We start from the raw sequence: 15326 nt of genomic DNA on the forward strand, positions 1-15326 counted from the left end.
CCTTTAAAATTAACGACAGAATTAAAAGAGGTATTGTAATGGTAAAATTTTTAAACTCCATTGGCGGATCCAGGGAGGGGGTGTTTTCCGGACGTTGGAACCCCTTTGTTTTTGCAGAAAGAGGAAGAGAGAGAGAATGGTTTTTTTTTTTCGTAATATAGATATTTTTACATCTAGTATTTTCAATAAAATAAGTACTTCAATCTCTGTCCTTTCTGCTCTCTAGATAGAGTGTTGCTTATTGCTTTCCTGCCCCGGGCCTCGAGCACCAACACGTAACATGAAAGATTTCATTTTGATATCGTCGGAAGATTCCGGCGAACGTACGGCTATGCCATTTATTGTACCATTTTCTGAAGTAACTAACATTAAGAAGTATGCATAAAAAGTCATGAAAGGGAGTATGCATAGGAGAGTATTCCTCTCCTTATATAATTGGGATATTTTAAGCAATGAAGAGAAAGGTTCAAAATGTCCCCGTAGTATGTTGGCGAAGGGGGCTCACTTTTTCTAACAGAAATAATCTTTTGTTATAATTTTAATATATAAGTTTTGATTTGCATTGGAAGCTCCCCCGCACTCTTTGTTGCGGAAAGGTTCAAAATATGGAAAATCAAACATTTAAAAGAAATGAAAATGTACCGAAAAGTTAGACGAATTCCCTCCCCCTCCCCCCGAAACTTAACTTTAAAAGGTAATAAATATTAAAACAACTTAAAAGGACACCGTACATCATTGCAACAGGACGTAAAAGTTAGGACTTTTACAGCTTTGAATGATGTATGTCCACATTGAATTTAAAACTCACTGAGAGGATTTTCAAATACATATAAAGAGAAAAAAATTGCTTAAGGATAACAATTAACTTTAAATGTATTGAGCAAATTAAGGGTGACTGTAGTTTCTCTTTTTAGTTATTTTTCTTCCGCCACAAACAGCTAGGGTAAAGTATCTGAAATCACTAAACAAAGATTCAGCACTTTATCTGTTCTATAACTATAAACTTGCCAATTCAACCTCTTAATAATATTACTGAAACTCTTTATTCTTCTTCATATTTTTATTAAGTATCTCAGAAGGACCTGTTCCTGTAATCAGAAATCTACAGCTTTTGTTAATTAAGGATATGGAATCAAGAAAAGTGCAGTTGCTATTTGTGTTGTTTATTGGCAGACTTGTTTCCTACCAATTGTTAGACCTCTGTTTTTATACTAAATTTGAATATTCCGTCTACAGTTGTACTTCGACGAAGTATCCACCAAGAAAGCATCATTCTCTTTGCCGTCCTCAAAGTTGTTAGGTCTCTACTTACTTTAAACCGAGGCAGCCTACTCACACATAAGTTGGTGTTACATGGATTTCGACAACCTCGTTTAAAATGAGCATTCAGTAAATTCTATGGTCGTTATAATGGCTTTATAAGCAGATATAACCTATCACTGGGTCGTTTATTGGCTGACTTGTTTCCTACCAATTGTTAGACCTATTTTGTTTTGTTTTGTTTTTTTTATACTAAATTTGACTACGGAATATTCCGTCTACTTGATCAATACATAGGGCTAACGGAGGGAGTGATCGGTCAACAGGGGATGCGTACTCCTCCTAGTCAGTTAATCCCACATCTGGAATTTCCAGGTGTCAGTGTTTATGCCCCGTTCATAGATTTGTATTGTTTGAAGTTTTTATGAGTTTGATCTTATTGTTATCTTCACCCTTTTTTCATTGTTTTACATCCAGTCTGACTAGCTATAATGAAGTATTTAATCAAGTAATGAATCCTTTCTTTATTACATTAAAAACCTAAACTACCAATCTGATTTTTGTAATTAGTAGTCACTCATTTGTGTTTCAATGAAAATTGAAGTCGTAAATTTACTTACCTTGTCATTTGTCATTTGCAAAAAAATTTTGATAAAACTCTCTGATTGTACACACAAGTACACTGAGGTTGATATTGAAAAGATGCTTGAGTTTCTGATTGACAATATCACAGTACAGTTAAGGCAAAATTTTCTATAAAAAAGGCAACGAAAACGAGACACTTAAAGTTCAACCGTCTTATATTTTAGCATGAAATTCTAGTTTATATATCTTAATGGCATCATAAATCAGTGAAAACAAACACCAGTATTCAAAAAATAGGGTATTTTCATTATTTCATTCGAAATTATAAATTACCTAATGAATTTTAAAGAAATGAGCATCACTTTTTTAAAACTATACATTGAAATAAAGAAATTAAAATAAAAACCTATTTCTTAGATTGTCGCCTTGCCCTTGCACCTTTTGATTAAAAATTGAAATATTGACACATTCATACTAAATAAAGTTTTCAAACTCATCATTAACGCGAGAGCATGGGTAATAACACTCCAGAACTTAACAAAGTTTGTTAACCTCACAAATTTTAACCAAATAATACGTACAGACTGTGCTGGCTTTATTTCAATAAATCAATACGGTATGCATAAAACATCTTTGATTTGTCTTTGTTTTGTCTGTCTTCGTTCTTTATATATACTCTACAAAAGACTTCTTTGAAAACTTCCGCATTTCTCCAAGACACATATTGTTAACAACGGGCCTAAAGCTTGCCGCAACATCCATCTTGTAAATCAATTTGAAAATGTCCATTAGTAAAAAAAAAATCATGGAAAAATTCAATTATTTCTAATAAACAACAGAGCCCCTACCAATGATTAAATATATAAATCCCCTCCCCAACTACACACATAAATGCAGAAATATATCTCCAACAGAATTCAATTTTTTTTTCACATATGGGATTCTGTTAGTTGCCATAAAACCCTTTACTGTTTAGGGATTCTAGTTCTGTATTTAATAACCTGTTTTCCGTTCTACATATCTACCCCCACCCCCTAGTTTGCCTCTGGCTTCTTTGATATTATATATTCTTGCATATTCTTGCATGTTGAAAATAAATGGTTTAACAATGTTTACATCAGCTTTTACTTATCTAATTGTAGAACAAATCACATTGAGGGAGGGTTTTTTTAGTCTCCATTTTTGAGTAACTATCAGTCCTTGAACTTAAATGCACAAGCAAGATAATCATAGTAAAAACTTTGTAATACGGTTAAAAAACAAGTGCATGTAATATACATGCTGGAATTTAGATCTTATTGGTACCCAAAACTTATAATATATGCAAGATAAGATTTTCACATCTTATCAGCATTGAAACTTTCACATCACTGCCTTTTAAAAAGTCAAAGTATTATTTATTTATATTAATTGACTGATTATACGTTACTTCACGTCCAGTTCGAGAATGTTTCACTCATATATAGACGTCACCATGTACCGGTGAAGGGCTTCAAATTTACACCTTTATTCGGCACTCAGGGTCATTGGGCAGTGAGGGATCTTTATCGTACCAACGTCTTGTTCAGAATTCCCTTCACAGCCTGCCTTTGAATTCAATCAAATTCTCGCAATTTCCTTAACTAGCTTTTTTGAGCTCTATATCCTTTTATAGATCTATAAGGGCGTAGAAACTGTCATAACGTCACACCTTATTATGAATTCAATACCATATTATTATGTGTAGCCTTTTCTACACTGCGATCTAAGTAGAATTTGGAAACCAGATCTTCCAACAATCTAACAGAATACCCATGGGTATCAATTTCGCCCCATTATGAGCATATCTATTTCTGTATTTTTGTATTCATATGAAGCAGAATTTATTCAAAATCTTATATATGAGAAGAAATAATACACTTGCTGTGGCCTTCAGTTCGACATTTAGATATATCGACGACCTATTATCAATTAACAATAGTTACCTCCATTCATATGTCAACTCGATATATCCCAGTGAGCTTGAAATAAAAGATACCACAGAGTCTGACGTATATGTTTCATATTTTGATATTTTACTAGAAAAAGACGTTAATTGTAACCTAACAACCAAGCTTTATGATAAACGTGATGACTTCAACATTTCAATCGCCAACTTCCCTTTCTCATGTAGCAATATACCCTTATCACCTACATATGGGGTTTATGTCTCTCAAATTGGAATATCTACAATCTCAATTAACGTCATCATTTCGCAAATTGTTTGGTCGATACAATGACCTTGTCAGCGAATACAATCTATCATTAGGTCAAATGCTGACTAATGTTTTTCATACTAATTTCTAGGCCATTATTTGCACACTGAATTGTCTACTGGTTTTTCCGTTTTTTTCCAATCATGACAAGGAGCACACGGCGGGTGTGACCGGTCGGCAGGGGTTGCTCACTCCTTCATGGCACTTGATTCAGTTTCAGAGGTCCGTGTTTGCTCTGCTCCTGATTTGTATTGTTTCAATGGACTTATGAATACTGTTTGTTATCTCCTTATTGCATTCCTTTCTTGCATGGAGTTCGGCGCTAGTAGAATCAAATACTGACAACTGATGCAGAGAAAGCACAGTTCCATATCCTTTGCTGGTTGAAACTGCAGTTCTTAGAAAATGAACTGTAGGCTGTACATATACTGTTATTTTGCCCGGCTAGAAGCAGACCTATTCTGTGTTCTCATGAAAGAGAATTAATTTTAAAAAACTTCAACATGAGAAGAAGTGTTACTGTTGTCTTCAATTTTACATTTCTAAATAAAGATACATCGACGACGTTGTTTCAATTAATAGTATTCATTTTCTTTTCTAAGTTGCTCTAATTAAATCAAAATGAAAAACTGTACAGAGTCTTACACATCTGTTTCATGTTTAAATGTTTCACTAAAAGAAGATTTTGGGGGCAAACTAACAACTAAACACCTTGAAAAAATATTACTTAAGGGAATATAAACACTTCCTGTTTAGCAGGTTTTTAAACTTGAGGAAATAACCAATAAACACTTTTGTAAACACAACTCCAAAGTTGAATCATGGCGAAAGTTTGGATAATTTTCGTAATGTGTGGTGTGTTATATATAAGTCCTCAGCAGATTTATTTGAATGAAAAGAATGACTGCTTCAGTAGTGAAAAAATAAATGAAGGATTTCAAATACTTCTGACGGAGCACAGAACACTTCAACGTGAAATAGATCAACAACGGCAAGAGACCGTGGAAATCATAGATTTGCTGAACAATTCTACGCTAACAAGTCGGCTTCAACATGAAGTAGATGAACTAAGACGGGAAAACGTGGAAATCAGAAATTTGTTGAACAATTTTACGCGAACAAGTCGGTTTCAACATGAAGTAGATGAACTAAGGCGGGAAAACGTGGAAATCAGAAATTTGTTGAACAATTTTACGCTAACAAGTCGGTTTCAACAAGAAGTAGATGAACTAAGACGGGAAAACAAGGAAATCAGAGATCTGCTGAACAACCTTACTTTAAAAAGTGTGTATTTTTAAAACATTTTATTGCCAAGGTAAATTTTAGAGCAAAGCAAATGCAACGTTTACAAAGATTGGGTGCACTAAATGTGACACGATAGATATTTTTTGCTTAGCTGACCGTTTAAATAGTTTACATTTTCTTCTAAATTTTGTTCTATCATCAAGTAAAGTTTATATCGCCTGATGTTGCCTTATGAAGTACACTCTTAGATGCATTGCATAATTGGGGAGTCTAAAGGCCAGAATCCAAAATATTGACCTGATCATATGTTTGATCTTATTGAAGAACCGTAAAGTCTCTTTAACCTTTGATTATTTAATTGATACCTCTTACCTCTACCTGTTTTGTGCTTAAATGACAACTCTCATGTGAAATCCTTATATCTCTAGGCCTACAATCCGGTATATATCTGGGACACCATGGAATTGTGATGGCATAGTGGTATTCATAGAGGATATTCAATGTTTTGTAGATGAATATGGAATTTATTTCACGAGTGGGACAGGATTTTTTGATATTTTCACGAGTGCGAAGCTTATTACATTTTCTTTGATTTTCCCTTTGCTTCTGTCTTTTCTTAACACAGTGTCATAGGCTTGACGTCATAGTTGAACGGATGAGACGTCATAGCTTAGAAGTTGTGTGATTGAAAACATTACATAGCAAGGATTTTAGCAACATATTTGGGAAGAAATTTGCAGTTTTAGCTCTATCAAGATGCTTAGTTACTATTTCTATCTTATGACAGGCCAGAAATTATTTTTTACTTACTTTGATATCCTTTCACATTGTGAGAGAATATCATTTTTGGTATCCTTTCACACTGTGAGAGAACATCACTTTTATTCAATAAATAAATCACAGTATTTCACTGTTGAAAATGTAATAAATAGACATATAATTCAAATAGTATAATATTCATTAATGAAATGTGAAGGAAATGAACAGTAATCTTGCTCGAAAGACTAAAAAAAACGGACCTCTGAAAACAGACGGGGGATCATGTGCCATGGACAAGTGAGCATACCCTGTCTACCGGTCACATCAGCCATGTGCTCCTTGTCATGGTCAATTAAACGGAAACAAATCTGTAGACAATTCAAGTGAAGAAAATGACCTATTAATTCGTATGAAAGACATAGGTCAACATTCGACATAACGATTGACTGCACTTGCTAACAAGGCCATTGTATCGACCATAGAATTTGCGAAATGTTTACTTTAAATGAGATTGTTGGTAACCTTGTGTCATTAACCTATTTGTCAATAGTATCTCTCGGTTTAAAAATTGATCATTTGTAGAACATCCTCTTGTGTATCGAATCAATTGGGTACCATAAACCCCACATTCAGGTAATATTGATATAATGCTACATAAATACGGGAAGTTGATCATAGAAAAGTTGATTCCACTTATCACGATGTTTAGTCGATAGTTTGCCGTCAATATTTTTTCATAGTAAGATATCCAAAAATGAAACAGATTTGTTAGAGTAATCTGTGTCTTTTACTTCATTGGGATTTATCGAATTTATGTAGGAATGAAATGAGTATTGTTAATTGATCGCCGATATATATAAATACCGAATTAAATGCCACGAGAGACTTCTTTTAACGTAGATGTTCTTGAATAAATTTTGCTTCAAAAGACTGCAATGAAAAATCTGCTAATAAAAGGGGATAATTAGAACCCATGAGAATTAAGCAACTTCTTTAATATCAACTTTGGAATATTTTATATAAAATCAGAATGTTTTTGTAAAAAAATAAGTCGGTATGTGACCAATGACAAGGTAAGCGGATAAAAGAGTTCCATTTTCATTGATGGAACTTTGCTGTCAAAAAGTATGTTCATTATTATGTCTTTGGGAATGGTTGTATAAAGTGTTGAACAGTCATGAACCTACTTATTTTTTTATCTATTTTTTTTTTCTTTGCTCTTTAGCTTTTACATGAACATGGGAAAATGGAAATGACAATTGACAATTAAATGTAACTGTCAACTAAAAGGAGTTTCAGCTTTTTGCTTGCATCGAGATCGAATTTAGGTATTATTATTATTATTATTCGACATACAGGTTTGAAAGTAAATGTAGACTGTAAGGACCTCTACAGAGAAGGCCATACAAGATCTGGTGTATATGGAATAAATCCCTTCGGTAACGAGACCCAGATCAATGTATTCTGTGACATGGAAAACCAAGGAGGAGGGTGGACGGTAATATCTCTCTTCTTCTTTAATTTGAATAATACTAAAAAAAAATATTTATATGAGATTTCGTACTCTATTTAAGCGACTGCGATTAGAAGTGTATATAAATGATTTAAACAAAGAAATATGGCTTACATTTCAGTTATAGTTATGTATACATGGGTTTAATGTATATATGTCAATTCTAAGGCAATACAGAAACGCAAGAGTGGATCAGTGAGTTTTTTCAAAACGTGGGTGGAATACAAAACAGGCTTCGGGAATGCAGAGGACACCTACTGGATTGGTAAATACATGGGTTTTTTTTCTATAATCATCCAATAAAAATGTTGATTTATTTAAACTTAATTATTTCCTTTTTTACCTACTTTATATACTGATACACTTTTTGAATTTCATTTTCTATCTGATCGTGTCAAATCCTGAAACTTAATGAGGAAAAACGCACAATTATGATATATCCGTATCAATATTAAAACTAATGTTGTTTAGTTGTTTTACACTACAACAATTTTGTTGTTAACACATCCATCTATATCCTTTATTTCTGCTTAAAAATATACACTACTTCTATAATACATAAATATTTAAGGAAATGACGTCATTCACAAGCTGACCAAGGGAAGGAACTCATCCCTCTTCGTCTCTATCGCATTACAAAATGGCACAACTTTGTATGAACTTTATCAACAGTTTTCTGTGTCTGATGAATCAGACAACTACGAACTTTTCCTTGGAGGGCCAGCTACCGGAACTTTAGGTGAGTAATAAGTAAAATGCATCACAATCAATGAGAGAGAGAAATGCTAATTGTTCAAAAGATTCTTTGCAGTATTCTAATCAGATTTCATTCCTTATATATGCAGCGATATACCATTATCACATGCGTATGGAGTTTACGCGGGTATGTTAAGGATACACCCAGAGATGTCCTACTTGGCTTTACAATATGACGTCATAGTAAGCTGTATGACGTGAACTTTAGAAATAATGATTTCTTAATATCTATATTTAAAGTTAAATTTCAGGTCCAAGAAATGAAGGGAATCATTCAAAACATAATATAAACTAATTCTTGTCGTTCTTGGGTGGTATAAATAGCTAATTATTTAGCACGGGGGTTAAATACCAAACCCATGACGTCATAACTATTGATCAAATATTTGCCGAGTGAAATTAAAGGTGACGAGAATTCATGTAAACAAATATATGAAATGGGAGTTTAAAAGCATATACCGTGAATGTTATGTGTGATTCATAAGGAATTAAAGATTAAGAATCAGGTACGCTGATATATTCTTATCATGTTTTCTTATTATGAACACAGACAGTGCTTTAGAATCCCGATCAGCCTTTCCTCTGTCGTTCTATAACAACAAAGATGCAAAAGTTCAGCACTACGCCGCATACTTTGAAACATAATTTTTGCTTGTATCGAAAGCTTGTATTCAATAGTACTTGGAAAGTGCTGCTAGAATCGTGTGGTTAACATGAATTAATAACAATTCCTTGATCGTATGTATAAAATGTAAAAAATTTGGTAAGGTTTCATGCGAAACTTTGGAATATTTTTTTTGTGTCGGGAGAGTAGGATTCTAGCAGCACTTTTCATGACCTAGTGATGTTTTTACATAATCATTTTTGCTCAAAGAAATGAATTATCTCCTGGGTAGTGTTGAACTTTTCACTTTTTCATTAAGGCATTTTCATTAAATTTTTCTATTTATAGACGTCACGTGATGACGTCGTGGTGGAGTGCTTCTTTTAGCCTAAGACTCAGTGACGTCTATACAATTGATAATAATAGTAAATGTTTTATCTATGGCTTTTCCGATTTATCAGCGTTACATTTTACGAAAAAAAGTCTTAATTCGCCGAAATTTGATCTGGGTACTGCCTTAACACACCTGTGTATATCTTCCAGTTTATTCGATATGCAAGAACATGCTCTAGGTACGAACAGTTTCTAAAACGAGGCAATGTATTGATAAAAAAGTTAATGATACAAGGATGTCGACAGCCCCGTTTAAAGACAGTCTTTGGAAATTCCATGGTCGATACAATGATCGTGTTACAAGTACTAAAACACCTTTTGTGGTTTTCTGCCCAAATACGATATATTATAATTCAAGATATGAGCTTGCCATTTTTGCTTTTAAAGATATATTCCATGTTCAAGCCGTGTTTATGTGAATGATACATCAAATCTATTAATACCACAACAATAAAAATTTAAAACTTAAACTTTTAGAGCATTAATTATACATGTAAAGATTTGCCAAACTCTTACTGCACATTTATTCGTATTTTATTTTCCAGCGCTCATCAGTGCCCGATCTGTATTTCATGACGATTGTTTTTAAATTAAACTTTTGAAGGAAAATTGCTACGTTTTACTTTTTCGAAATACATACAGATATTTGAAATATACACGCGACGAAGAAACTATTTTTTTTTCTTCAACGCACATAATTAACTTTAATAGGTAATCTAACCTCGAGGGATAAAAATGTCATAACTGTGGTTAATAGAAAGGAACTGGGATTGCAGAAAATAGAGATGATGTAAAGTTAAACTGGTCAATAATTAATATACACAACCATTGTCTCACTTACTATAGCATCATATCGATACAGGAAAACAAAATATCTGTTATAATGACCACTGAAAGCATCAGCCTGCATTTATTATTTCCTGTTATACCTGCATAAAAAAGATGACTTAATGAATATTATTCAATACTGATTTTATTTTGTGTCTAGGAGATCTTTATTGTGAATTCTTCTGATGTGTTGAGTATAAAGCATAAAAATTCTTGACAAATGAGCATTATTTCAAGCTGCGATTCGCATCTCAAAAAATCTACTGAAGTTTGAAAAATAAATAATCCATCAGAACATCTTAACGTAAAATGTCATTTCCTGAGGTTTGATAGAATTATTCTGAATCCCTTTAATGTTTAGGCACATTCAAATTCGTAAAATAAAATAAACACGTAAACATTTAAACATGAGCATTGTCTATAAATTCGTAAAAAATAGAGCAGTAAAATATCCCGTTATAGAGTTAAGACATACTAACAAATAACAGAAGTTAAATATATATCGCTCTTAAAAGTATCTTTTCACGTAACAATTGATGCCCTGCTTACTCAAAGTCTATAGAACATGTAAGAATGCCTGTGTGTTGTTGTTTTTTTTTTGTGTGTGTTTTGTTTTTGTTTTGTTTTGTTTTTTTTTTTTTTTGTTTTTTTTTTTTGTACAATTAACACGATTAAAATAAAATACTTATGATTTTTTCTCAATTCTATAGGCGACAGTGTGTTAGACCCTGGTCGTTCTGACAGTGTTTTGTCTGGAGTATCCTTTAGCACCCCTGATAGAGATAATGACATGGGAGTTGATCGTAACTGTGCTGCTGTTTTTAAGGGAGGGTGGTGGTTCCGGAACTGTTACTCGGCCTTCCTGAACGGTCCCTGGTCCTCGGCAAGCTGGTTATCTCCTTGGCATCCTACAATTGTTAATGGCAGAGATATAAAGGAGACTCTCATGATGATAAAGACTTATTGCCTTTGATATTACGTACAAATATAATATTACGTGTATATGTATGATGTATATAATTATGCATGAATAATGTATATTCTGTTTATCGCAAGCTCGGTCGCTATCACTTTCTATGTCTTTGGTCAATATTACTTGACATGGGTCCTTATAACCGCATATTGACCTACATTGAAGTCCATAAATGTATAAGATTCGTTAATAAAAAGTCTGATAATTTATGATATTATTGAAATAATGTTGTATTTCTACAAATAATAATTATTTTGCTCCAGCCTTTCTGTAATATTTATATAATTTTTTTGCTTTAATTCTATTATGAAAGAATATCATTGCTCTAATCTAAGAATATTAACATTTTCAAATGTCTTTATCTGAGATAAAATTTAAAAAAGGAAAAAAGCTTGATATCTTCATAAAGTAATTTGCTTACTTGAAGGAAGTGTCTTCTGGCTGTGTGTATGGCTAAGCAAGTTTTTTTTTAATTGAAAAAAGGGTATATATATATATATATATATATATATATATATATATATATATATATATATATATATATATATATATATATATATATATATATATATATATATATATATCAGGTTGATCAATCTTATAGACGGCTCGGCTCTGCCTCACCGTCTATGAGATTGATCGACCTGATATATATCAGGTTGATCAATCTCATAGACGGCTCGGCTCTGCCTCACCGTCTATGAGATTGATCGACCTGATATATATATATATATATATATATATATATATATATATATATATATATATATATATATATATATATATATATATATATATATATATATATATATATATATATATATATATATATTAAATCAAGGACCAGGTAAATATGAAACCATAAGGAATATTTTCTTTTCTTTTCTTTTCTTTTTTTTTTTTTCGTCATGGTGTTTATCAATTATTATTTTTTTTAAATAAAATAATATAAAATAATAAACATAAACTCCTTTGGCATTTATGCAAATCATCAGGATGCCAAAATAACTTATCACACCCCCCACCCCCCCCCCCCCACCCACCCACCCATCCCAAAAAAGTTATTACTTAATTACATACTGTTTTTGATTTTATTATATGTGTATAATGTACAGCAACCAATTTTATAATGTAATGACTTTTGTAGCTGGCTTAGTCTAGAAGAAGGAACTAATACTGATGATGATTTAATTTATTCATCAAGTAAGAACTTTAAACAAATATAAAAAAAAAAGTAATTACATATGGCAATAGACTTGAGAAAATTATTGAAAAAATTAAAAAAAACGAAAAACAAAACACACTCATATGTGTCTTTATGACAAGATACATTTGTAGACTAAAACACGCATTTACTAGGGTAGTGTAAAAATCACATATTTAACTAACTCACATCCTAATTTCGTCTTTATTATTAACAGAAAAAAACAATTACTTCTGTTTTACCTATAAAATGTGTACAAACTTGGCTCTTTGACTTTCATTAAAAGTCAAAGGGGTATTACTATAGTTTAAGGTCATCTAACATAATTAGCCTTTATTTATATATGACAATCAATTAAAGCAATCAAAATTCAGATAATAAATCAAGTTTAACTAATCTTAAAACAATATTTAATACCAGTCACAAATTGCATAAGGACTGATACAATATGACATCATCATTTCACTACATGTGGATCAATTATGGCGCATTGTAAGAAAATCAGCACTAGCAATGCTTGTACTCAAGAATATTGCAACTATACTTATATACAAACAAACCAAGATCAGAGACTTTACTTTAGGTAATGCATACAAAAAATACATAATTATTAACTACCTTAATCTTCTGACAAAGTCGCTATCGTTATTAATACTTTCATCGCTGTATGTACAAAGAAGTCACATTCCCAAAGGCGCAAACGGGGTACAACCCAAAACTGAAAAAAAAAAATTAGCTATCCGGATTTATTGGAACAGAAATAAACACACATATAAGTTATTAACTTAAACTACATGTAAAATTAAATATACAAGAGAAGTAAAGCATATGACCTGTATGTCTACGTATACGTGAAACTAGGGAAATCTCCTAATTTACTGCGAATTACGTCATCAGTTTTGCATACTGCGTAATTCTACAAGTTGTATACAAAGTTTGGATTCAAACAAACACGGAGGTAAGAACTAAAACAATAGAATATATATTTTTCAGACGATGTTTGCTGTGATGTTGAGAGTAAATAACGTACGTCTGTGTATCTTATTTGATCAAAGTCTTTGAATTATTTGATAAAAATGGATTGTAAAAATGATGTTGAAATGACGTCATCTTGCATGCTCAGTGAACAATTCTGACATATGCTTATGCATCAATGTGGTTTAGGTTGATTTTTTTATTATGCAAAAAAAAATAATTATTTCATTTTACTGTTGGTACCGGTTTTGTTAAATTCTGTAGATTTGCGCGTAAGATTTATGAGGAGGGAGCTGGCTTTTTTTCGAGTCACATTATTTACTTTCATGTTTTCCAAAATGATCATGGACAGATTTTGTTTTATTCCATCTCTGTAAATGTTTGATAAGCAAAAAATATTATTATTATTATTATTAATTCCAAAACTTATTGCACATCTACAGGACATCATGTTCCCAAAGACACATTGGTTACTGCTGAAAATAAAAGAGGAGTTTGATGAAGAAGAAAGTATGACAGAGGGACGGACGGAAGGACGGATTGACCAGGGTAACAACAGTATAAACTAACTTTCTTTAGAAACTGTGGGTATAATGAACATGTGTAAAAATTTGCCATATCTCATTGTACATTTACTCCCATCTTATTTTCCGGCGATCAACAGTGCTCGTTACGTATTTTGCCAATGACCATTTCTTTTAAATTTCACTGTTGAAAGAAAAATGTGATACCCAAATACCGTGTGTTTAACGTCTGATTATACCTTTTTTATTAGATACACGCAGAAGTATGAAATATACACGCAACATAAGTAACAACTTCTCTTCGCCGCAAAGAGTTGATTCTTATAGGTAATTTAGCACTGAGGGATGGAACGTGATCTTTTGGGTTGTTAGAAAGGAATTATTTGAAGAACACAGCATTGATGTAAAATGAAATTGGTCATTAATGAGTTTAAGCAATCATTGCCTCACTTATCATAGTGCATTATTGATGCTTAAAAAACATCGGTTGTTATGATCACTGCAGGCATCAGACTGCTTTTAACATTTCCTGGTACACCTATTTAAAATGACGACTTAATGAATATTATTCATTACAGCTTTTGCTCTTTGTCTTTGAGATCTTATTTAATATGATTTTTTTATATACAGAGTACTAAGCATAAACATGAACGTTGCCGCTTGTATCGTCGCACTGAATTTTGTAAGGATTATCTTTTCTGTACTTTGAGTTATTTCTCTTGAGTTTTTACGCAGATTCAAATTCGTAAAAAAAATCAACTAAAATATAAAACACCCGATTTGCCAATAAATTCGCAAAAATTTACAATAGTAAAAATAACGGGTTATACGATAGATTTTAGAAATACTAATAAGAGAAGATAAAAATGCATCACTCTTAAAACTTTTTACCCACGTAACACCTTATATAATGCTACTTTGACAGCCATATAACATGTAAGAATCACCGTGTTTTTTATGTACAGTTGACACAATTAAAACCCTGGACGTTCTGACAGTGATTTGTCCGGAATGTCCGTCAGTGCCCCCAACAAAGATAATGACAGGGTGTTGATCGTAATTGTGCAGCTGTTTTTAAGGAAGGGTTGTGGTTTCAGAACTGTTACTCTGTCTTTCCTAACGGCCCTTGGTCCACGGCATGCTGTTTATATTCATGACATCCTTCAGTTGATACTGGTAGAGATATAAAGAAACTCTCTTAATGATAGAGACCCATTGTCTTTGATATTATTTAAGGAATGTTTTTAAGTTTTGTGTGAGTTATTGGTGTGTAAATCACACAGACTTGTCACGTAGGCATATTTCTTGAAGCGCGCTAGCGCTTCATGCAAAATATGCCTACGTGCAAGTCTGTGTAATTTACACACTAATAATTCACACAAAAATTAAAAACATTCCTTATATTTACATTTTACATGTTTAAATGCACCAAAAATATACTCAATGTTTGAATTTCTTGCTGCCCTATCTCGT

General features: G+C 32.3%; 1 protein-coding gene across 1 annotated transcript; it reads left to right on the plus strand.

Moving 5' to 3' along the window:
* The first annotated feature begins 4903 nt into the window (after positions 1–4903).
* Positions 4904–11309, plus strand: LOC133199230 (microfibril-associated glycoprotein 4-like). The gene is made up of 5 exons (XM_061335078.1): positions 4904–5363; positions 7442–7581; positions 7765–7861; positions 8168–8335; positions 10888–11309. Exons 1-5 carry the CDS (start codon positions 4928–4930, stop codon positions 11148–11150), a joined length of 1104 nt encoding a protein of 367 aa, XP_061191062.1. The 5' UTR covers positions 4904–4927; the 3' UTR covers positions 11151–11309.
* Positions 11310–15326: the final 4017 nt, after the last annotated feature.

This window comes from Saccostrea echinata, unplaced genomic scaffold (assembly GCF_033153115.1).
Source record: "Saccostrea echinata isolate AGI-Se365-2 ecotype Australia unplaced genomic scaffold, CSIRO_AGI_Sech_v1 ptg000033l, whole genome shotgun sequence".
In the NCBI taxonomy this organism is placed as follows: Eukaryota; Metazoa; Mollusca; class Bivalvia; order Ostreida; family Ostreidae; genus Saccostrea; species Saccostrea echinata.